The following is a 24864-nucleotide window of genomic DNA, read 5'->3' as shown; positions in this document are numbered from 1 at the left end:
GCCACTTTACACCGGAGTTTGATATTAAACCGCAGCACCACTGAAATGCCTCTTACCCAGCCCTGCTCATCAGTCCCACCCTGTTCCCTGCTTATGGACTCCCTGAGAGCTGAGAATTTTTTTTTCTTTTTTCTTTCCCACATGTGCTTGTCAGGTTACATTTTAGCAATATTTTGTGCGTGTGGAGAGCAGCCTGTATATGCATTACTTCCGCAGTAGTCATTGAGACAGATACAAAATATCCACTAAATAATTTTGACTCTGCCTTCATGTCCACCAGAAGTTAGATAAATAATTGTTGTTCTTCCAATTACTGGTTATAATTTAAGGGTTTACTTGTTTTGTTTGGTTTCATTGTGTGGGGGTTTTTTTAAAAGAAAAATTCGATAGTGAGAAGTAATTCTTTTCACCCTTCAAACTTCAGAATTTTTTTCTTCTCCTTCTCTTCTCTTCTATTTGTGAATCTAGGCATGTCCTTGACATGAATTTTATTTGTCTGTCTAATATAGACACAATTTGATGGTGCATGGGGGAAAGTATATAGCTGTATTAGGGAAATTCTGTGATTATGTAAATAGCAGTGTAATGCTGGTTCCCAGAGGTGAGGAATGTGGAGTGGAGGGCAAGTGCAAAGCCTCAGTTTTGGCATAGCCTGACAGCTGAGTGCTTGGCTAATTGTGCACTGAGGCTTCTTTTAAATGTCAGTCTTGTGATTCCTGAAAAAGAAAACAGCAGCTATTTTCCAGTTTGAGATATAACCAACCTAGATGGTACTGAAATCTGCTCTCTTCAGCTTTGAGATCCATCAGGGAGAAATACTTTTTTAACTCCCAAGTTCTTTCAAGGCAAAAGATGAAAAGGTTTTGGCTGACGTATCTCTTGTTCCAAAATAACAAATGGTAGAGGGATTTTGCGAATTCATCCTTCTTTGCCTTCCTGCTTTAATGAGGATGGACTCATTGGACTGTGTTTCCAGAGGCCTGGCCTTGGTGCAACCTACCCAAACTCAATAAGAGGTTAGCAGAGGATCTACCAGTTGCATTATTTACACAAAATCACAATTCGCTTACATAATCCTGTAATACTCGAGAAATCAGAGCTGGACCAAAACCTGCTTCAGTTCACTAAACTATTTCAGTGAGAGAGCTGCGATTAACATGTATGGGAAATGTAAGCTGACTTTTTTGTGGTTCTCCTAGACCTGTTGGAAGGAAGCTTTTCATTCAAGCTTGCCAAAAATTTTGTTCTTCTTCTATACAATAAAGGCTTCTTTTGCAAAGTTGGGTGAAAATACAAATTGTTGCACAACCCTGACCATACAGTGAGCCTAGTTGGTGATAACAGCAGTGAAAGGCTGGCAGGAAAGTTGCACAGAGACTGTACTGGCTTTTCTGGAGTGGTTTTTCTCAAGGGAACTAGGAGTTGAGGATGCAAAAGTTTATTTTTAACCCTGTAGCTGAGGCATAATGTTTCCAGCAGTCTGAACAAAGGCATCTAGGTCAATGAAGAGGTGAGGGTGTTGGGTGACTTTACCCAGCTTGCCTGGATGTGTTCCCAGCACGATACGAGAGTGTCTGGCACAGCTCTGCCGTGGGGACAGGACCAATGAGTGGCTGTTTGTACCATGGCTGCTGCAGTAGTCTTTGGGTATCCAGTTGCACTGTTGGTTGTGTCTTAGGAGTGACTGGTACCCCATCACCTGGGAAAATGCAGGGATTGTAGTGGACTGTAACTTCACTTTACAGCTGTGGTGGTCAAGCAGAGGACTGAAGAGACTGACAGCAAAGAATGATGAGCTCATTTTTTCAGCTGCTTTGTTCCCACACATTTTTGACTGCATAGCTGGGTGATGGGAAGAGACCTGTGCTTGCACCTCAGTGGCAAGACTGAAAAGATCAGCCCTTATTGTTCCTGGGGACAGTGTGGACTTCCAGGGAATTAGTCACAACCACTGCTGGTGGGAAGTGCCAGTTTTGATCTGCAAAGGTGGTGTGGAAAGCTGTACCTGAAATCACTTTCACTGTACCTGAATTCCTGTAGCTTCAGGTTACATCTTTCTGCATATAGAGAATATTTTTAAGATTAAATAGGGCAAGTTTTCAACATTTGGGCTTTGAAAGAGGGATTAGATATGTTTTCCCTGCGATTCTTCAGGGTGCAGTCTTTGCAGTGCTCTTGTAAGTGCCCTTTATTCAGAGCACAGCTCTCCTGTGCAACCGCACAGGTGTAAGGTCTTGTTTGTGTCCACTCTGCAATAGCTACTACAGTTTCCAAAGGATAAGTAACAAAACACCACTGGTGTGAGATTCCTGCTGGAGAGAGATGAATTAAACTGTGAGCTCTGTGGAAACCTCAGCAATCCATTTTGTATGTCTGCCTTTCTAGGGATTTAAGCATGAGAGGGAACGTGTGGATGAGGCAGAGATAAACTTCTTAGAGCTTAGGCTGTTTCTACTCATTATAATTTTGAGCGTTTTCCAAGTTGTTTTTCCAAGGGCTTGAGTAATTGCTCCTCCAAGATTGAAATATTCTTTGCATTATTTTTTTTTTGATCTTTGAAATTATAATACAAATGACTATGCATATATAAAGTCATTGCCTAGAGAACGTTGTGTCTGAACAATCTTTCTTATGAAGTCTGTTTTGGGGGAGATTTTTAAAAATTAATACATGCATAATGTGTTTGCCTTTTAAAGCATTCTTACACCAAATAGTTCCATAGAAAACCTTTGCTCTTCTGCTCATTATTTAAACAGTTGCCCTCCACACTAATATTCATCCAAATCAGTGGGAAGTTGTCTTCTATGGGAAGAATCTTTCTATGCTGTGGAAGAGACCTGGGTTTAGGGCCTCAGTAGAACCACACTCAGAGGAGGCTGCAGTGTGTGTTTTCCTGAAAAAAAAGACAAGCAATTGGGTAGAATAATCAGAGAATGATATATAGTATTCCTTTATAACTTAGGTGAAGAGACAATATTATTTTTTAATTAGAAGTTGCTCAGTTTTGTTAGCCAGTCAGTATGACTTGAAAAGTGAAGGTTTTAAAGCATTGGGAAAAAAGGAGAAGGAGCTGGTTCAGGTCTGTGCCACAGCCCCACTTCTGTTTGTGTTCACAGTGAGCTATAAAGGGAGATTGGGCCACTGCTTCTAACGCTATGCACATACACACACCACAACCTCTCCACTTATTTTTTTAATTGGATCTCATTTTTTTTCCATGATGAAACGTCTTCACCTTTCAAGAATGAGGGGAAGAAATTTAAACTTGCCTTTACGTTTCAGTTATGGCAAATGGCAGATAAATAACATGGCGGTCTAAAGTGGTCCTAACCATGCTGCTAATGGGAGCTAATTCTTGGGGTGGCTCTTAATCATAAATTAATTTATGCTGAACTGCTGATGGCAGGCTGTGACATAGCTAAATTATATAAATGGAAATGTATTGAAGCAGAAGCTTTTTACATTAAGCACTGGCCAACAAGGAAAAAGGGTGAAAATTGGCCTCAGTGAATATTGGCCTTGGGATGTTTCCCTTGGGGCAGAGCTGACCCCCAGTTTGAGAGGCTAATTCTTACTTCAGGCAATTAGATGCAGGCTTGTCTTGACCCTTCTGTTTAAGAAAATATGTATTTTCATATTTGCATAAATTGCCACTCTGCTTTTATGGTGTAACTCATGTGCTACGTCACCCGCTGGTAAATCCCCCCTTCCCTCAGGGATGAGGGGCAGTGACATGCCAGGGGTCATTTCCTTGGGTCAGTGCTGGTTACAGCCCCATGACACAGCGCCTCTCCGGGTTCCTGAATGCAGCACTGCAACAAGGTGATTTCTATACTGAGTAAACATTTCCTACACCATTTTTGTGTGTTTTATCTGAACATCTCTTCAAGTCACCTGGACTGGCTTGTCAGCCATCACAGCTGCCAGCACACAAACCAGATGAAAGGTGGAAGCTTCCAGGGCACTTTGATGTCTGCAGCACTTGTGTGTGCTGCTTCTGTGGAGCTATTGAGATCTGATTTGAAAACCTTTGCTTTCATAAACAATTTTTGTCTCCCAATGTGAATTTCAGATTTCGTTTTTCATCTGCAGTGTGCTATATTTAAACATTACAGATCTGAAGGTACCCAGACCCAAGACAGGTCTGGTTATGCGCTGTTCCTGACTCATACTCAGAGCTCAAAGCAAAATATTTTTATTTGCCAGTTTTTCCAATATATCTGGCTCATCTAATTCATATCTTGTTACAAAATAAAAAGAAAAAAAAGCAGTTGAATAACAATTGCTTATCATACTTTGAAGAGGTAGCATGTGGAAAAACTGTTGGTCACAAGAATGTTTTAAAGCCCATTCAAGTGTTTCCCTCTAAAGAATTAGCTTTTCTTCATTAAGGTTCATTGATTTTTTTTCTTTCTCTGTTGTTGGTTTGGTTTATTTTGTTTAAAGACAATTGTTTGGTGCATATTGATAAGGTACTCTTTGAGAACACCATCTGATCATTATTTTCCAGGACACATTTTTAAATACGTGGCTTTGCAAAGCTGCAGTTATCCTTTATGTGTGTTCTAAAAAGCAGTAGAGGAAAGGAAGTGGTGTCCAGGTAACTCATCTTTTCAAAAGCTTCCAAGTGCTTTCAAATTGTATATAAAGTGAGACTTCAATAGGAAAATAAAGAAGCACAGTCTATTTTTAACGCCTTGGACTGGATTTAGAGGATCCAGGCTGTGACTCCAGTGCTGTGGTAGGCTTTCTGCCCTACCTTTGGTAGGTTACTGGAACAGAGAGTTGGAAAATGGCCTAATTGTGCTTTCGTTGGGAAGGCTGGAGGTGTTGAAACTGGAATAACAGCACACTGTTCCCAGCAGGAACACCGTTTCTGGGTAGAATGAGCGTGTGTGCTCTTACACATACCTTATACACAAAATTCCTGTGATTGGGCATTTGCTGAGAAGGTCCCAGGTGAAATTCTCTTCTGTTTGATTATGACCAAAGATTTGAACCTGTTTCGATGGTAGAACCTGAATGAGGTCTTAGCTCTTTGGGGCAGGGATAGCACTGATGTCTTTTTCCCTTCTCAAAGGATCTTGGGTTTGCTTTGCTGCAGCATGGGAAGGGTTTTGAGATAACACATTCTTTTGTGGCAGCAAAAGCAATTTTTATGTTGAGCTTTGTGAATTGCTTAACAACTCAGAGCTTCTATACTCAGTTTGTAAAATGAAAAGAAGATTATTTTGTTTTGTTCTCTCAGTCACTGCCTGTGTTTGAACTTTAAACTCTTCGGGATAGATATTTCTGATTGCTTATTTCCTGTTAGTGTGTTACAGAAAATCAACATCAATACAAATAATTGTCAAGTTTTGTCCTCTTTCAGAAAAACTTCTATGAGGAATTGATGTTCAAATGCTGAAACCATTTCCACCTCCAACAGAAAATAGTGATTTGTAATTCTACAGGAGTATCTCAGGGTTTGCATTTTAAGCACTATACCTTGTGAGCCATGTGAATGTTGCCAGACCTTGGTAAAGCACGGCTGAATATGGTGTTTGAACTACAAACCTGTAGTGGAGCACGGCCCTGCAGCCATTGAGTGTCCTGCACAGGAAGCTGAGATACTTGGCCAAGGGCCCCCAGCAGATGGTGCCAGAAAAGGGAGGTGGACCCAGAGTCTTTGAGCTTGACTCTGTTGCCCTCTCCTTCACTCAGTGGAAAGGTTGGGTGTGAGAGACAACACTGCACCGAGTCCAGCTAAGCTGTTAGGAGGCAGTGGTTGCAGTAGAAACCCCAGGGACCATTTTGCCCTGGGGTTATCCTCCTTGAGCAGTTTCTCTTGGAAAACATTCTGTGAACAAATTAGAGGCTGAGCTTTGAACATGAAGAGTCATAGAATAATTATGGTTGGAAAAGACCTTTAAGATCATCAAGTCCATCTGTAAACCTAACAGTGCCAAACCCACCACTAAATCATGTCTCTGACTGCCACAAAATCATGTCTTTTAGATGCCTCCAGAGATGGTGACTCAACCCCTTCCCTGGACAGTCTGTTGCAATGCTCAGCAACCCTTTCAGTGAAGAAATTTTTCCTAATATCCAATCTAAACCTCCTCAGGCACAATTTGAGGTCATTTCCTCAATCCCTTGGTCCCAGGTTGTCCTCAGTAACCATGTAAGCTTCTTTCAAATGATGATAGGTACAAGAATCTCTCCATCAAAAATTATTTCAGGCTTTACATGATAGGTGTCTAACCTTGTACAGGCTTGAAAGTACATGAAAAGTAACTAGAGTTTCTGACTTCTTGAAACAGATAACAAAAAAATAATTTAGAGATTTTTGAATATTATTTTTCTGGAGGAAACTGGAATGTCCCTCTCTTCAGCTAAAACTGCTGGGTACATAAACATTTTTTATCTGCTAATCACTGACAGGCATTGCTAGTTGGTAGCAGCCTAATAATTTGGTCATCACTAGTTGGTTTTTTTTTTTTAAACAGCTCTTCTCGTACTAAATTGATTACAAAATTTGTGCTAGTGACCATGTTAAATATTATCAGTAGCACCAGAGAAAAGTCAGCATGCATTTCCAGAATTGAATGCTCTTATTCAAAAAGATCCTTGCAACTTTGCTGCCAAGTCCTGTTTCTTCATGTGGCTATGTAGATCAGAACTGACTTTGAAGGTGTCTTGCATACTAAGACATGCTACTTTCTCTATTTGATTTCTTTTGTTTTTAATCTTTAAACCTTTCAGGGTTATGAGATGTTATGAGACAGTAGGTATTATAACTGGAGTTTGTGTAAGTGCTCCTCACCAGGACAGTGAATGCACATGTATAATTATGGACCATTGCGTGGTTAGGGATTCGTAAGTGACTGATCAGTGGCTGGGAGGTGTAACCTTGAGACTGACTTGTATGCATGAAAATAATTTCAAAGACTGACTGAATAGCTATTGGTAAGACAAGATGAAAAATGTTTTTGCCCTGCCAACTGACCTTCTGCAGATTGTGGCTGGTTTTTCACAGAGAGGTGCTAGCAAGGAGAATGGGTTATGCATTTGTTGCTGTAATTTGCATATTTATTCAAGAGCATCTTCCCAGAGACCTCCTAATAGCTGAGCAGTGTCAGATGACAGTGCTTTTGCTGTTGTTGGTGTCTGCCAAGGTCTCGGGCTGGGATGTTAAGGAAACAGGAAGGGTCAGGCTGGGCTCCTCTCCCGGCAAAAGCCATCAATGGCTTTTTACCTGACTCAGAACCAGGGTGTTCATACGTGTATCTTTACTTTCCTGGAGTGGGGTAAAGAGGACTAGGAGAGATGGGCAACAGCCCAAGTGTTACCCAGGATCTGGGTCTGGCCTCAGTGAGAGGGAAAATCTTTTAGTTGCTCAAGCTAGAGCTCATGAGACTTGCCTGGCACTGATGAGACTTGGGTTCAGATACAGCTGTGGAGCTTACAAACCTAGGGGTCTTTACCTGTTTCCAGATGGATTGTCTGCAGTTCGAGCTGTAAGAATGACCGTCTCTTTAATACCAATATGTGATTTATTTAGTTATTTATTTAAAAAATTTGTTCTCAATTTATCCCCTCGTTTATATTACTAAATAGCTTGTAGTATTGCATCATGCCAGCTGGATATTTGATAAATAATTTGCTCTTACCCAAAATATGAAACATCCAGCTCAGCTGGGCCAAAATAAATTTTAATTTCAAAAATAATGCACAATGTGCTTACTGGAACCAAAATATTGCAAAGCAATGAACTAGTGGATTAAATACAAATTTGGGAAAGTAATGTAATATAAATATGCATATGCTAGCTACACAGAATGTATTTGTGAACTAAATTTATATTAGGCTTCTGTTTGGATTTAACTTAAAAGCACTGCTTTTATATACCTAGGGACTGTAAACTTCTGCTGGTATGTGGCCAAGACAAGTCTTCTGGAGAGTACACTCAGCCTTGGAAATAGTAGCAAGTGAGGCAGAAGCAGGCAGGCAGGAGCAAGCCAGAAACCACAATATTTCCTTGAAGTTCACTTCTTTCTCCTCTTCTCCCCATGTAAAAATACATGCTTTTTATGAAATTAGAGTATTATTATTATCCTGTACTACAGACAGAACTTTTGGTATCCTTTTAATAAATTAATTTAATGACAGAAAAGATCTAGATAAGGCATGAATATCTATACTCAGCCGTTTCTTTGTGGGAAGAAGGAGTTTTAACAAATTAAATAATGTTTAAGGTTCTTAAGTACTGTCTTACTTTCCAAACAACATGTTATCGTATAAACATGGTTTCTGTCTTGTTTTGTCACTGATGTCCTTGCCAAACAGGTCTCAAAAGCAGAACACAGGGAGATAATTCAATATCTGCCTCTCTTTCTCTCCCATGTCTAGATTATCAGCGTCTGATGACGGTGGCAGAAGGAATCACAACGCTGCTGTTCCCGTTTCAGTGGCAGCATGTGTACGTCCCCATCCTTCCTGCCTCTCTCCTGCATTTTCTGGATGCTCCTGTTCCCTACCTGATGGGGCTGCAGTCTAAGGAGGGCACCGACCGCTCCAAGCTGGAGCTGCCTCAGGAGGTCAGTGTCCACCTTTGGGGTTACTATCCTGAAATGCCTTATTAATATTTGTGTGAGTTTCTGCTGGAAAACAATGCTTGGTGTTAGGAGGCTTGTCTGGCATTGTGAGGACTGATTGCCAGCAGGAGTGAGATAGTAGGGAAGTCTCCACAGCCCTTCTTGGTCCATTTCTGAATTTAATGAGTTCCACTTACTGTTTTGATTTCTAAATGCTTCTCGTCTGCTATTTGTTGTGACAAAGCTGAACATTTCTTGGCTTTCCCTATATCACACACTTCACCAGGTTTTGTTACTCTGTCAGTGTCACAGTCCTACTGACAGAGGGCTAAAGAGCATTTCATTCAGGGAGGATCTTGATGGATCTGGATGTCAGGTGCAGTTGCTAGATGGTGTAAACCTGTTCCTGTCCCCCTGCTGCTGAGGAGTCTACCTTGTCCTGCCAGCCGCATCCCATCCTTGGTTGAGCCCATGTGTTCCTGGTCTATTACTAGACCAGCATCCTGGCCTCAAACAAGCCAGATTTGCATTAATACTGTGCCTGTGAACCATTTAGAGAGGAAAAAAAAAGGAAGGAGAGGTCATCCTCTTAATCTAAGGGTTAAATCCTTGGTGGTGGTGGAGAGTGAAATGGAGATTTTGCTCCTCAAAATTTGATGGTGATTAAAACTGCTTCACATTTTAACCTGGCCATACAGCAAAGTCTTTGGAGCATGGCTCACCTGTCTGCATTCCAGGTGGTGACTGGAACCAGAGCATGCCGTGTGCTTTTTAACTTAGGTTTCTTGTTAAAATCAGTGGGAACCCCAAGAGTATCTGTTCATGCAGCAGTAACATCTCCTGACAGTGGCTGTGCTGAGGGGACCTCTCCTAGGGGCAGAGTTCCTAAGGCTTCCAAATACCTGCTCTGACTGAGAATGCAGGTGGGAGCAGCAGCAGAGGAGAATATGCAGGGGTGGGAGGTTTTGTGTGGAAGTGGAGGGATACACACAGGGCAGGGGTAATACAATTTTTTATAAAGGTCTATTTTAAGTATTGCATGAAGGTGACTGAATCAGCCTTGGTGGCATGGAACTGCAAATCAAGTTTTACCTTATGGATACAGTGACCAGACCACATGAAATCTGCACTGGTGTGGAAGCAAAGCTGCTATCTAGCTATGCTCCTCAGTAAAACCGTGCTAATATTACATAATTACTGTGGTTTTTAAAATTCTTAGTCACATGCTTTTGGTTAGCAGATTAAGCTGTCATTTTCCTTAAATTAAAATTTTAACGTGACAGTATTTAATATTGCAGTATCGCTGGAATAACAAATATCACCAGGGAGAGAAGAGTAATAGTGGGGTGGAATCTGCCCCCTCCATGACGTTTAACAAATAAGTGGAAAATATCAGCATTTATGAATACCACAGGTCCAGTATGCTCTGTGGGAGAGGAAAAGAAAGAAAGCATATTGAAGAGAGAAGATCTTGAATCTCAAATTCCTCTAGACAATAAAAAATAAAAACCCCCTCAGCATGTGAGCAGTGATGAAGCACCGTTCGCTTTAGCATTCCTTTATTGTTCAGGCCAGAGGCTAGCTTTTCAAGCTCTTGCTCTAAATATAAACCATTTGTTTGTTAGAGATAAAAATTCTAACAACTGGCTATCATGCTGTCTTAAGGTTACTAATCTCCCTGCATTAACTTTAATCATCAGATGTTTTTGAAGAGAGAAGTGAGACCAATTCCCCAAGGGTTTTCTGAATCCAAATATCAGTTTTCAAATTTTGTAAATGATATGCAGAGCTGAAATTAAAAAGCCTTTGAAATGAAATATTGATAGATAAGAAGGCAGTCCCTGAGAAAAAGAATGGTACTGACACATGCCACAACTCTGTAATAGCTGCATAGTTAAATAAAGCAAATTGTTTTGTATGAAGAAATGCATTTCTTTGTACAGACTAAATTTAATATGAAAAAGCTGAAGGGACACTTCTGCTTTACCAGATGAATCCTCATACCCTTCAAAGTGTCTACGTGAAAGGGGATTAATGTTAATTAACATGTCCCCGAAATGTCCAATATATTATAAACATGTTTGCTGTGGAATGTATTGTCCTGCTGAAAATTAACCTTTTCAAAAAAGAAGGAAAATAAATCTTTTATCTTCACATAATCTGAAGATTAGTCTAGGGCGTTTGGTAAGAGCCTGAGAGAAGGCAGAGGAGCTGTGCTAATGGCCAAGTCAGGCTAACAAAGACCTGCTGCTGCCTTGTAAGTTTTCTGCATCTCCTGTTCTGCAGTTTTATGCCAGGATAAAACCCATCAGAGCCCAGCACCTTGGGAATCTGACCTGGTTTAAGATTTTACTCAGCACAGTGCACTCAGACAGCGAATTTCAGATGTAAGCCGCCGTTCAGAAGATCAATTACTGGTTTTCATTCTGCTGTTATTCCTGAGGGTGCATTTGCAATGTAATTAATTTTTATGTGGGGTTCTTCCATCCCTCCATCGACACTTTCCTAGTAAAAGTAACTGCTCTGCTAGATTAATGTCTCCACTTAGCTTTAATCTTATGGGCTGAGATCCGTCTCCATTCATAGCAAAGCTAAGAGCACTCTCTTTAAATCTCAGGCAGAGGAATTGCCAATATTAAAAGCCTCCATGGAAACAGGGGGTCAGGGGAGTGGGGAGGTAGGGCTTGGCCTCTAATGGACAAGCTGTACTCAGATATAATCCCAAAGGATTTCCATGGGACTCTCTTTTATAGTTCTGCTTGAAGCAGTGTCATCTTTCTTGCTGAACATCTCATTTCTTGGTAGCACAGCTGCAGAGGCTTCTTGCAGTTGGATCCTGGTAAAATAAATGTGCCCGTGAGATGCAGTAACTCACACAAGGGGTATTTATATGGGCTGAGAAGTGGTGCTGCACTTCCTGCTTGGTGGTGTTGGCGTTTTCATCGGCAAACGGGATGGGGAGCTTGGACAAGCATTCCAGGAGCCTTTTATTATTTTATTCCATTATCAGTCTCACATACTGAGTTGAGGCAGAGGTGGTACAAAGCTCACGTTGTCCCAGACATCCAAAGACTTCCTGGTTACAGAGCATTCTTAAAAGCTTCTCAGCCAATAGCATGCTTCTAAAAGTTACAGACAACTGTTTAACCAAGCACAAACAGCGCACGTACATCTGTTGTACACAATACTCACTTGTTATACCTTATGTAAGAACACACAATATTCCATTATTAAGCTTAACTTATCTATCCTGCTAAGCAAATTTTTTGCAACTTCAAAACCTATCTCTGCCAAACCTAGAAACTCTAACCATTGTTTTAATGTCCTTGCTTGCTATTAAATGTATCTTCTTCAACTTTTCTCAGCCAAAGCTGATCTCTAAACTCTTCTGCTTTATTCCTGAATCCTGCTTTTTTCTCACACCTAAAGCTTTTCTACCTTTTATGTCTTCCCACAGGTGGTGTGCTCTGGGAGGGCATATGAAATCTTTGTAGTGGAAAGTTTGGGGTCTGCATGTCCTGGGGGAACAGGAGAGGGCAGGAGCCTTTATTTGTCATCCAGTTGGCCCTCAGCTTTACTGAAGTCTGAAATGTCACGGGCTAGACAACGCAGCTAAAGTGTCCTGTGTACATGTTGCTTACCCTTCTGTCTGGAAGCACCCTGGGAAAAAAGGCTATGTCACAGAGGAACCAGTTCAGTGCTGAGTGTCCATTTTGAGACTTCTGTTTGTATTTCAGGCAAACTTGTGCTTTGTAGACATCGATAACCATTTCATTGAGCTGCCAGAGGAATTCCCCCAGTTCCCCAACAAGCTGGAGTTTATCCAGGAAATCTCTGAGGTACTCCTGCAGTTTGGGATCCCTCCAGAAGGCAACCTGCACTGCAGCGACAGCGCCACGAAACTCAAGAATCTGGTTCTTAGTGACCTGGTGAATGACAAGAAGAACGGGAACATCCCCAGCAATGCCCTCAACATGTACGAGCTGCTGAAAGGCAACGAGACGATCGCCCGCCTGCAAGCCCTGGCCAAGAGGACGGGCGTGACCATGGAGAAAATGACCATCACCACTCCCCTCACAGAGGAGAAGGATGGAAAGTTGTCGTGTGAGGAGCTGGAGCTGAGGGACTACAAACTGAACGTGCAGCTCCGCGAGGTTTTCGCCAACCGCTTCACACAGATGTTCGCTGACTACGAGGCTTTTGTCATCCAGGCTGCCCCCGACATGGAGTCGTGGCTGACAAACAGGGAACAAATGCAAAACTTTGACAAAGTAAAGATAGCCGTGTATTCGTGTCTCTATCTAAAAGGGGGAGGGAGGATAGCTGTATTTGTATGTACAGCCTAGGTGCTCTTTAATCTGCTGTTCTTCATCTGCCTCATGGAGAGTTTTGTCCATTTCCAGTACGCAGGGCCAGATCTCCTGCCAGAGTAAATCGGAGCACATCCACTGAGCTGTTCAGAGCCATCCTCACTGGTACAAACCAAGCTGGCAGGCTTCTGCCTAGCTCATGGGGCTGCTCCTGTGGGCTCGGTGGAAGGGTAGCAATGCAAAGTGACTTCTTTTTCTGTCTGTCTGTCTTTCTTTTTTCGTTTGTTGAGAGGAGAGGTGCACACTTGAGACAAAAAAACAGATCTAGTCTTTCATGTTTCCTAATCTCACTGTAGAGGTTTTTGGTAATGGGTACTGTTGTTCTGAAGAAAGTTATCACTTCGTTATGGCACAAGAGTACTGTTATGACTCCATTGTAGTGTGTGCACAAGAGGGAATGGAATCCCTCAAGATTAAAATTGGGGATATAAAGAGATGGGTGGATAGCAAAAGGAATGGGAAATGTTGGGAAGCTTGCACAACTGCTGAGTGACCCTACAAAGTAGATAGTGTTCTTAGCCATCATCTTTTTCAGATACAAGTCCTTCTCTAAGGAAAAGGTTAAAAGGATGAGTAGTGAGGAACAGACTAAATACTGATCTGAGTTTTTGATTAAAAAAAATTGCTGCCATGCCTTTTACTGGTTTGTTTGTATTCAGGCATTAAACAGTGCAGCATTCAAAAGGATGGGGTTGTTTAGGCAATCTCTGCTAGTGCCTCTGCAATAAAATGGGCTGTTAAGTTTAGGGTTTTCAAAGCTCAGTTAAAGGCTTAGACACACAGTTCTAATTGGAAATTCGTGATTAATTGCCCTGTGTAACATCACAGAAGAGCATAAGCTGAAGAGCACTGTACACCCCTTGATAGGTGTGACACCTTAATAAGCGATATGGTCCTGAGCAGTGAGGCCCAGACCAGAGGTCCCAAGTGAGCACACGTGCTGGTCTGCCGTGCATTGCACAGGGTTTATTCTTGTGGGTGATAGCTGCTAGGTTGCTTTGAAAAAGCAGGCAGCACGAGCCCTACTTCAGTGACTCCATATTCCCTTTGTTCCAGCTGTCACAAAGTCTCCCTGACAGCTTACTTCTTACAGTTCTGAACCAAACCCCTTTGTAGATGCATTCACACCTCTCTGAGTGGTGTTTTTATGGTGGGGAGACCTTGTCCAAGCCTTCCTGCTGGCTGCTGGATCAGTTCTCTGCCAAAGGATGGCTGGGCATGTCAGTGCTGGGCAGGAACATGGCTCTAATGAGCTGTTCTGTATTTCAGGCTTCCTTCCTTTCGGACCAACCCGAGCCTTACCTCCCATTCCTTTCGCACTTCATCGAAACACAGATGTTTGCAACCTTCATAGACAACAAGATCATCTCCCAGTGGGAAGAGAAGGACCCTTTTCTACGAGTTTTTGACTCCCGAATTGAGAAAATAAGGCTATATAATGTCAGGGCCCCTGCACTGCGGACATCCAACTACCAGAAATGCAGCACTTTGAAAGAAGCAGGTACGTTCAGACGGGCTGGTAAAATATTCAAAAGTACAGTGTCAGCCACCAAGAAATATAGGTCCTCAGTCATCTGAGTGTTGCAGTTGATGAGGAAGTCCTAGAGCTACCTGAGGAGGACTCAGCAATGTCCTTATCGCATCTAAGCAAAAACTTTAGGATGCTATTAAACACCAGAAATGGCAGGAGCTTTCCTTTCCCTTTGAGCTCTCCTAGGCTGGTGCCTTTAATAAACTCAACCCAAACCCAAACGGAACTGGCTCACAATTTCTCATTTCAGGCAGCTCCTGTTCCATTGCCAGGAGAGCTTTCCTTCAGCCTGGTGATTGGACCAGTGCCAGCCACTCTGAGGCGTCGAGCCCCGGTGTCTGCTCCACTGGCCTTGTCTCCCCCTTCCCATAAAAAGACATTGTTTTGCCTTACACCATTTCGTTAAAGCAGCAGGGGATGCCGGGGACGTAATCCTGTGTGGCATATTTAGTACCTCCAGCAGTAGATGTTCAGTGTTAATGAGCAGTACGCTCTACTGAAGGCTTGGATTTTTTTTTTCCATTACAGCCACAGGATGCATTTTCAAATTATACTTGAGTTTCTTACTTAATACTTGTGTAAGTATTTATTTAATTTCTAAGTAATACAGGGAAATTATACTCTTAAATTTGTTGGGACACATATTAGTAAGCTAGGGCAAACACATTTCTCATGGGGTTTTTTTCTGTTTAACTCCTTCTGTGTTTTACTTGTTATCAACATGTCAGAAATAGAAATCTGTGTCTGCTTAACTTTTTCTGTCTAAACCCAATTCTAATTTGCAGGTCAACTGTCTATTCAGCGTCTAGTTTTGGCAGATATTGTGGCACCAGAACCTCATTTTCTGTCTTGTGAAAAGCAGCAAACTGATAGTAATACCAATTTTCCTTCATATTTACCATTCACAGTATATGTGACCCCAGCACTGATCCAGCACCTGTTTGTTTAACTGTTTTTGGAACCCTTCAAACCCTCTGACCCCACACTACCCACTCCTTTTCTCCAAAATGGAACCATACAAAGTGATTTTTATGTTGTTTTAGAGGGGAAAAAAATACTTGCTGAGTTTCTAATGATAATGTATGTAAATCTTGTGACAGTTTCTTTCCCATCACAGTTTTATAAAATGAGGAAATGAGTTCTGTGTTGTTCTTGACAAATGAAAAAGAGATTTAGCTTCCACATTTTGCATATGTATTCACTAGATGTGATACGCTGAAAGAACAGGCCTGCCTGTTAATAGATGGGCTAGAAAGAGTTGAATATTAAGGTTGCTAATTAAATTCTGAATTCCCCCATACACCTCCTTTCCCCAGTTCTTCACAAGTTAAGGGGGGGTGACAAGGTTTTATTTTCATCCTGCTCGAGGTTTGAGATTGAAACCCACAAGTCCTTCAAGCAAAGGATTGAACCGCTTTAGTCTCAGTGGAGCTGAGATTCCTGGGAAGCCCTCTCCCATCTTACCACAGGCTTCCCTGTTTCCAAGAATCTGTTCATCTTCTTCATGCTGCTCAGGTCTTGCTACAGTTAGCTGTGCTTTTTGAAGGCCTGTCATCCAGTAAAGGCATACCCAGTTTCAGGAGGAGGATCATTATAGTCCCAGATGTTTGCAGAACTCGGGTGTCCCCCAGCCATGCATCTGCCCAGGGAACGTGGGGCTAAGCAAGGTGCCCAGTCCCCCAGGGGTTGCAGCTGGCCTTGGAGGTCTCTGTTCTGCTGAAGAAGCCTTAAAACCAAACAAGGGATTTTGGTGGAAGATGGCACTGCTCTTGCCAGTTCCTAATGCATCTCGTAGGCTCCTGTAATACCTGCTTGCTTAACAGCTAACACGTTTGCACCAGTGCTCGTTGTGTTGGGTAAAGAAACTAAAAGCAAAATTTAAAAAAACCAGCACAAGTGTCTCCTCACCTTTGTGAGTGGCAGATTTCTGTGTCTGAGGTCACTGTTTAACATTCTAGTGGGTTTTCAGGGGTCTGAGCATGAGCACTGCTGTAGTGACAGCGCGTGCCCTGGGGTGTTGGTGACACAGCTGCTCACCTGTGACTGTCACCTGCAGCCCAGTCCATCGAGCAGCGGCTGATGAAGATTGACCACACAGCCATCCACCCTCACCTGCTCGATATGAAGATTGGCCAAGGGAAATATGAACAAGGATTTTTCCCAAAGCTGCAGTCTGATGTCTTGGCAACGGGACCCACCAATAACAAGTAAGTCAGGTTTTATTTCTGTATTTAAAAGCAGGTTTCTCATACAAATGCTTCACATCACTGGACAGAAGTCCTAATTTTGGATGGCATATAACCAGTCTATTGAACCCAACAGCTGTTCCCATTTCTGGTTTGTATGGGCTGCCACTTCTGAAGATATAACCATTGTTTGGGTTATGTCAGGAAGCGTTAGCTCTGTTTTGGGGAAGATTCCTCACTACTGTTTTCTGTTGAATGGTAAGTACTCTGTCTTCTCATAAAAATTTTTTTGTTTGCAATGTTCTTATGAGTTTCAAATGAATTGTTTGGCTGTTTTGCACTGAATACAGTAATTTGGGAGCTCAAGCCAAAATTCAGATTCTGGAAGAAATTTTGGTATTGAAACCTCTATACCATCCTGCAGAATGAAATAATGCCCACTCCGTTCCTCTCTTTAGCTGTTATTACTTGACCCAGAGATTTCTACAGCTCTCCTTCAGTTTCCACATTAGAATACCCTGGACGAATAACTTGGTGAGGGTGGAAAGTATGTGCTTCTGTACCCGGGTTTCTTTTTTGAGTCTGATAAGGTTCTTTGGTGCACTTTGATAAGATTATAGGGGTACCTATAGCTGTGGAATTTAGCATGCCATTACATGGTTCATTTACCTAATGTGAAATGGGAACCTGGAGCACTGATACACTTTACACCTGTACAGTTATAATACAAAGTAAGTGCTGTGAGTTCCTTTATTTTTAATCTTTCTTCCTTCAAAACCCGTGAATGAGGAGGGGTTTCTCCCTCTTCAAATGTGAAGTATTTGTGCATCTTTGATTACAAATTCATTAAATTACCAGTTGAAGCTCTCAATTCCAGTCTGGAAGACAAAATGTGGGAGCACAGGTAAATCCAAGAGCTTCAAAGGCTGCAGCTGTTCAAATGTTAAAGCTACCTCTTGTTTTAGTTGTGTACATGCACACACGCTGCTCTGAGCTTCTGCATGAGGTGCCCACTAAGTTCTATTTATATACCTTTTGTGCATACCCATGCTAGCTAAGCCCTTTTTAATAACCTGGTAGAAATAAGAATTGCAAATGATAAAATGAGATATCCTTAAGCACTGAATGTTTGAAGAAATGCAATTCTTTAAAAGAAATTTTAAAAACCCCAGGACTAACCAAAAAGGAGGAACACATATTTCAAAGTTCCTTTGCTTTCAGTCTTCCTGCAAACAGAGACAGAATTTTATGGGTAATGGTCGTTTGAGGAATGGAGGATTTCTTCATCTTGTGAGGTGCTGTATTTAGCAGTCTGCCTCTTATCCTTATGGGTGGGTTTCAGTTTTACAGTGTCAGCAACAGTGTGAGTGTGCCCAGCCTGCTTGAAGGTGCTTAAATCTTCTGTCTCTATTGCAAAATCTATGTGAATCTATGAATAAGCATCACTTTAAAATAGTTTTCCTTATGCCCTTTGAGATTTGCTTCTGTTAGGTTGGTACCTGTTCTAAAATGTGACTTTAACTCCTTGAGTGATAATTTTGATTTAGATTGCAACATGTTTCAGAATTTGTAAGTACCAAAATCCCATTACTTACCGCAAAGCGATGTCAAAGTGACAAATGTTTGGAATTCCTCCAGTTGTATGTTGCCAAAAAGGTTTGTAGTTGGAAAAATCTCAAGACCATCTGTTTAATATCTTTTTTCTTCCTGGTGTTCATGTGAGCAGCTGAGAAGACTCTTTCTTTCCCATTTAAGACATGTAATTCTGCTGATTTTACACCCACGTATTGAACAGCTTTTCCATGCTTTCTGCAAATACAGCATGACTCTTCTGACCACAAAATCAATTTAAGTAGAGCCTTCCATTAGTTTCAATTTCCCAGTGTTCTTGGAGATACATTTTGCTTATAGGACTGGGCCTTTGCATATTGGGTATGGGGTAAGAGAACATTCCAGCTACATTTCCAGACACTTTAGATGTAGATATTGTATATTTATATTATAAAACGAATGCAAAGGATATTGCTGTGTAGATGACAATTATTTTTGCAGGCTTCAGTTTTACATAACAAATTTTGTCCTGAATTTTGTAAGGACATGCGTTTGTGGGAAGGTGGGAATAATTCCCATGTTGTAGTCGATTGTTGCTGGACAGTAGCAGATAGACCAATTCAGAGGTGTTTTAATGGAAACATGTCCTCAGTGGCCAGCAGTCAGGGATTTATTGCTTCCCTTTCTGGACTGATAAACTAACAAATATATAACCAGAGCTCATAATGTTATCTGGCTGTTCCCTTCCTGTAAGCAGGAGGAGCACTAAAGATACCTCTGTCATTTACTGGGCTGTTATATCTGTGGTATGTTTTATCTAAATCACAAATGTAATGCAGACAACAAACACTTCTAGCTTCAGTTCTAGATCCTATATGTGATTTAAACAATTTAAACTAAACCCAGAACACCCCATCCAGTTCTGTCCTCCTTCCCACCAGGCAGCAGTGTCCCACTTGAGGGACTCCCTCCGTGCTCATTGCCTCTGATACATCCCCCACATCATGGGAAAACCTTCTGAATCTGCAGAGAGTAGCTGCAGCTTCCTCTGGGTACGAAAGCATCCCCTACATGCTGCTCTAACTGTGTAAAGCAGTGGCTTCTGCAGAAGTCCTCCTAGAAAGCGTCCCAGGAGAAAACAGGCTGCAGTCCCTGGGCAGTTTGTCTATTATTCTGGAAAAGAGCTGTGGTTTCCAGAGCCCTCATTTCCCTTCTCAAACCCTAGCCCACGCTGTGGTTTCTATGTGTTCCCTTCTTCCCTGTGTGCATTTTCTGCCAGGCTTTAAAATTGTAGCTGGGACTCCACTGGCTGATGCATTTGCAATGATCCAGGAGTGGAATTTGAATGACAAAAAGCCAAGCTACATAAACACTTCATGGTTTTTGATTAGCTAATTGTTAAATTAGGGGGAATATGCTTACAGTGCAAAATTAAAACAATGAAACAAGCTGTGTTTTCAATCTAATTGATTACCTTGTAACTTAATTTGTACTAAGAAGCTTGATAAATGAGATTAAATATTGCAGAGGAAAACAGTGATTCCCAAGCATGGGAATATATTTGCATTCTGGTGATTTCTATTGAATGCCCTCAAAGAACAACTGAACTGATTTTTTTCTTGTTTCTTTTGGTTTTCAAATGAAGGGCTTGCTTTGTTACACATTTACAAAATGGCTTTAATTACCCTTTCTTTGCCTTCCTCTCTGTTTAGACCTGCTTTCCCCCCACTTCTTTATTGGAGCCCTGCTTTCCTCCTTGCTTCCTTCCCTGACCAGCCTGTTTCCTCTTTCCTGCCCTGGCCACTTCTCTCACCTGAGCCCTCTCACTCGCATCCCAGCTCTCTGTGAGCCTTGTGCTTTTGTCTGTCCTACCTGACGTGCAGCAATCCCCAAAGGAGGGCACAGTCCAAGTCTTCAAGCATAGATCCCACTGTACTTGGCCTCTCACCTCAGGCTTTTGCTGAGTGATGTGTTGCTCTTACCCATGAAGCAGATTTCAGAAGTTGTTTGCTTTCTCCAGGCATTTGTTCCTCAGCTGTGTTTTGCTGATCTGACCACTGTGTCAGTATTTATTTACAAAACCCTTGCACTAGGAGTGTATGAAATTGATTCATTTTTGTGCTCCATTTTATGACATGACTTGTATGGGCACTGTCCTGTGGCCTTCATCCTCAGCCCTCCCTTCAAGCTGGGAATTGCCCAGGGTTTATCTGCCTGGGGCTATGGTTCTCCTCATTTTTAAACAGGACTCTTGTTTGCTTGTTGCTAGCATTTAACAGCGGGTAATGATTTTAAAGGAAATATTATGCAAATATAATGCAAAGGGCTTGATGTAGCTCTCTGTATGATGGCAGAATTTATTCTGGTTTTAACTAAATTACTTTTTGTATGGGAAATGGCCTTTCTCTTTTAATGATTGCTTCATACTATATGGCCTTTTACTGCCTCCCTATCTGTTGGGTACTGTTTTAAGGCTATGTTAAGTGAAGATATCTTCTTTTTTGATCAAGTCAAACAATTGCAAGTTATATAGAGTAGCATCTCTGCAGTGCATCTGGATGAGCATGAAATGAGTCAGCAATGAGCCATCCATACGCAGCACTGAGCTTATTTAAATTTTGTGAGTAGTAAAAGTTCACCTATTACGTAAGAAGAGCTGAAACAAGCAGTTACAGTATTTAGGTAACCTAATGTAGCAAACCACTGATGGGTGCAATGAAAATATGAACCACTTTATTCGAATATATTCATTTTCAAGAATTGTGATGGAAAATCTGTACTTAAATATGGTTTCTGAGGTAGGAAATGTGTGCTATGGTGACTTGGAACCTGATGGGCAAGTCTCCTGAGCTACTGATCCTCTGCTCAGCTGGTGCAAGGCAGGAAAAGTGCAATTAACTTCCCTGAGTTAATATATCATTTTAACATAGGTGTGCAGAATTGAAGCTGACAGGGGAAAATGTGCATTGTATCCTTGCATCCGCTATTCCATTTGCTCTGCCCTGAACAGGACCTCTATCTCAAGGGACTTGAAAATTAAATACCTCATAAGACAGTGGTTCCTCAGGGCTTAAGAGGTGGTGCTGGTCATTCACTACAGCTGTTCCTTGCAAAGGATGACAGTTGTGTGTGCCACCCTTTAAAATCACTTCTTTTCATATAAACGCGTAAAAGAGCCTGTCAGTTCAAGGCCACTCTCTTTAAGGCATTTTACTAATTTTTGTCCACCCAATGAGCAGTTTCAAAGCTTTCCTATTCCACCCTGCAGCAGAGATCTCCATCTAAGTCTTCATTCTCCTTACCATGGAGCAGTGTTTGTGGAGCAGATTCACACTGTGGGTCCCCTCCCCTGTCAGCCCATGCATGATCAGGTGGAGCTCAGGTTCAACATTCCTTTTCTTGTTTGGTCTGACATGTATTTGACTTGGAATCTCTGTGTGGTCCCACAGAAACTCCATCTGAGCTCAAGGAGTTTGCATGTGCAGTCTGTGTGTGTTTAATGTGTGCATGCTTTGGGGGGGTTTGGTGGTGGATGTAGTACAGCTCTGTGCTAATTTGTGGATGCAGAAACTCAGGTAACTCCTTTGTGAGGAGATTTAGGTTCTGTCCTATAGACAAGTGCATTTGTCTCCTTCCTTCTCTCCATTATCACATGTAAATGGATTCTAAATTACAGTAGTGGTTTTCATGGTGACAGCAATGTTGATTAAATCCATCTGAGAAAGAAGTTCTCTAGCAGCATGTTCATGTTTTGCAGTATAAATCTTGCCTGCTACACCCATATCTGATTTGGGAAGACATAATTTCTTCATTTCTCCAGGGAGCTTTAAAAAGGGAGGCCAGGGAAAAGGTAGGGGAAGAAAGAGGTGTGTACACATGGTCTCAGTACAGTGTGGCCAGTCCCTGGTGTGAGGTGCTGGTTTGCTAGATTGTTTCTGACAGTGCAGCTTTGCTGCTGACTACCTTACCTCTTTATTACAGAAATGTAAAAGATGATACTTAACGTGGGGTGTTCCAAATGGCACCATTACATTTCCTTCAACCTCTGCAAACCTATTCCTGTGCTTGTTGGGTCTAATTTGATACTAAACTATACTGACTTGACTGCCTTCATGTTACAAAGGTCGTAATTGGAGGTGCCTTATTTCATTTCCATGTATTGAACTTCTTTCCTGGTCCCTCCTCTGAAATATCACTGCTTTTCCACAGTCCCTGGAGGTGAGGAGCATTCATCTATGGACATGGGAGTTAGATACAGGCAGACACACTGAAATGAGCCTTTCCTCACTTCTCCATGGAGGCAGCTGGTCCCTGGGCTCCCTGCAACACTGCACCCAAGCCGCATCCTCTCCATCCCCAGAGACCTGGTGCTTGTAGCAATGTCTCCGTTGTGAGGAATAAATGAAACATGCCAGTAGTCCATGCTCATGCCTCTACCAGCAAAAAATAAAGGGGAGAGGACATTTTGGGGGTCAGGGAGTACTTGGGCAGCATCCAGGCTGAGCAGCAGTGCTGTGCGTGCTCTCAGGTGCCAGGCAGACCAGCCAGGAGGGCTTCATCTCCTCAGGACAAGGAGAGGAGGGACACCAGCAGTAGTGGTTATTTTAAAAGCCCAAGTCTGAGGGCTAACAAGAAGCAAAGGGTTGCTGGTGGGGGAACAGCTTTCCGTGCTGCTTTGGCAGCACCTGGGCTGAGGTGTGAATAGAGCAGCAGCTGATGACAGGGCCAGGAGAGGTACCTGCATGGATTTCAGCAGCCCGAGGGAGGTGGTGTGGCCACTGGGGCTTTTATCCCCCTTAAAATCACTTCAAGTGATCACAGGGAGAGGCAGAGCAATTTAAAACACACTGCTGAGGAGAGGGAATGGTTATTGTAATACTGAAGCGTTGTTTTGGGAAAATTCTATGTGGCCCAGTAAAGAAAAGGCTTTAAAAGATTTAGCTGCTTAATCCTGCTTATCTGCTGTTAGATCTTCACAAAACCTCCCAGACAGATTCAGAGCAGCATCCAAATGCACAGACCCCACCCATCGACTCAACAGCTCCTCTTCTTCAACTTAGAGTTTGGAAAAGAGGGAACATGCAGCTCAGTGTGTGTAATTGCTCCAGCTAACAAGCAGCAGTCTATTTTTTCATAAATACCCAACGATCTTCATTTTTTTAATGCTTAAAACTTTCAAATAGTTCTGATTAATAATCTGGAGAATGGGCTGTGCCTTCTCCCAGGTGAAGTACAGCTGTGGAATGAACTGAAAATGCTTTAATGGTGGTGTATTATTTTGTAATTATTCTGTGGCTTTCGTTCTGCTTTCGCCTTTGGTGAGATGTGCTCCCTCAAAGGACACTTTTAGCAATTCTTTCATCTGCAGTAACTGCAGAAATGCAGGTGGAGAGGGATCCAAGCTCTGTCTAAAATCAGAAAATAACCATATAAATTGGAGCAGAAAAACTGTGATACAGGGTAGTATTTGATCTATAACTTAAACTTCCAATGTGTTGCTGGCATTCTGTTGTGTGAAACATAAACGTGGTCCTGACTTGCAATAGATGGAAGGTCTCCAGAGCCCAGTGGCTAAAGTCACATTAATATCTGCTATCCTCTGTTTGAGTGTTTTTCTGTGACATCTCTGCTTGTTGAGATTATTAAAATGTAGGGGTTTCTTTTCCCCCTCTTAGTCATCTAACAAGGCTTTGGCTGTTGCTTCTGAAAAAAAAAAAAACTTTATAATGGTGACTTACTAAACTCAGGGGCTGTATATTTTTAAGACTTCTGTGGAGGTGCAAAGACACTTATGTCAGTGATGTGTTCCTCTGCGAAGGTATCAGCATTTGCTGTGCAGACACCTATTGGGCTGTTTTGTTTTGTTAGCAGAGACTTGAGGCCACAAAAAATAAAATTGCTTTAAAAATAAATGTGTTGTCATATGGGATCCTGAGGTGATGAACCATAATTACATGCAGACCCAGATTTCTTCCTTTGTATTTGTTTTCTTGACGTTATTTGTGAGGTAACATGGGACTTCAGTTTGACTTCTAAAACAACAGTTCCTGTGGCTTTTTTTCCCTTTGTATCTGTGTGGTGAGCCAAAATTCAGTCTTTGGTTGACTTGCTGGAGGAACTGGTGAAGATAGTTACATACATGTTTGCAAAGTCCTCTCTGGAAACAGAGGTGGTTTTTTGGTCACCAGGGGCCACATCCCTGCACTTCTCTTGGGTCAGATTCCACTCTCTACACATCCCCAGTGTTTTGCCAGACAGGTCAGAAACCAAGTCCAGGTCTGTGCAAGAGTTTCCTCCCCAGGCATTCATCTGCTTGTGTCACCAGCTGAAACTCCTTGCCCAAACAATTAGATCCCAGATTTCCTTTGTATATGCTTCTGTTCGGGGTGGACACAGAAATACATGGGTTTGGGATCTGGAGACTGCTGTCCTCACCAATACCACCTGTGTGGAGAGAGGAAGAATTCAACTGGACATACATGAACAGGTGGAAAAAAACCCAGGCTTTGTGTGGTACTTAGAAACCAAATTAAAAAAAAAAGTTAAAGTGAAAATAGCAACATGACTAGTCCCAGGAACACCAGTATTGTTTATAACCTTTAGACATAGGTGCATAAGTTAACATTGCAATGAGAAGTTTGTCTCAAATA

General features: G+C 42.0%; 1 protein-coding gene across 4 annotated transcripts in view; it reads left to right on the top strand.

The window, feature by feature from the left end:
- The window catches only part of DENND5B (DENN domain containing 5B), a 104899-nt gene that overhangs the window by 55775 nt on the left and 24260 nt on the right, over positions 1-24864 (top strand). For all 4 annotated transcript variants that reach the window (XM_039570754.1, XM_039570751.1, XM_039570752.1 and 1 more), the window contains 4 exons: positions 8392-8579; positions 12314-12847; positions 14216-14447; positions 16534-16684. In XM_039570754.1, the coding sequence (XP_039426688.1) occupies positions 8392-8579; positions 12314-12847; positions 14216-14447; positions 16534-16684 (1105 nt within the window). The remainder of the gene's footprint in view (positions 1-8391; positions 8580-12313; positions 12848-14215; positions 14448-16533; positions 16685-24864) is intronic.

This window comes from Corvus cornix, chromosome 1A (assembly GCF_000738735.6).
Source record: "Corvus cornix cornix isolate S_Up_H32 chromosome 1A, ASM73873v5, whole genome shotgun sequence".
NCBI classification, from domain to species: Eukaryota; Metazoa; Chordata; class Aves; order Passeriformes; family Corvidae; genus Corvus; species Corvus cornix.
The sequence above is the reverse complement of the archived record's forward strand: the minus strand, read 5'-3'. Positions and strand labels throughout refer to the sequence as shown.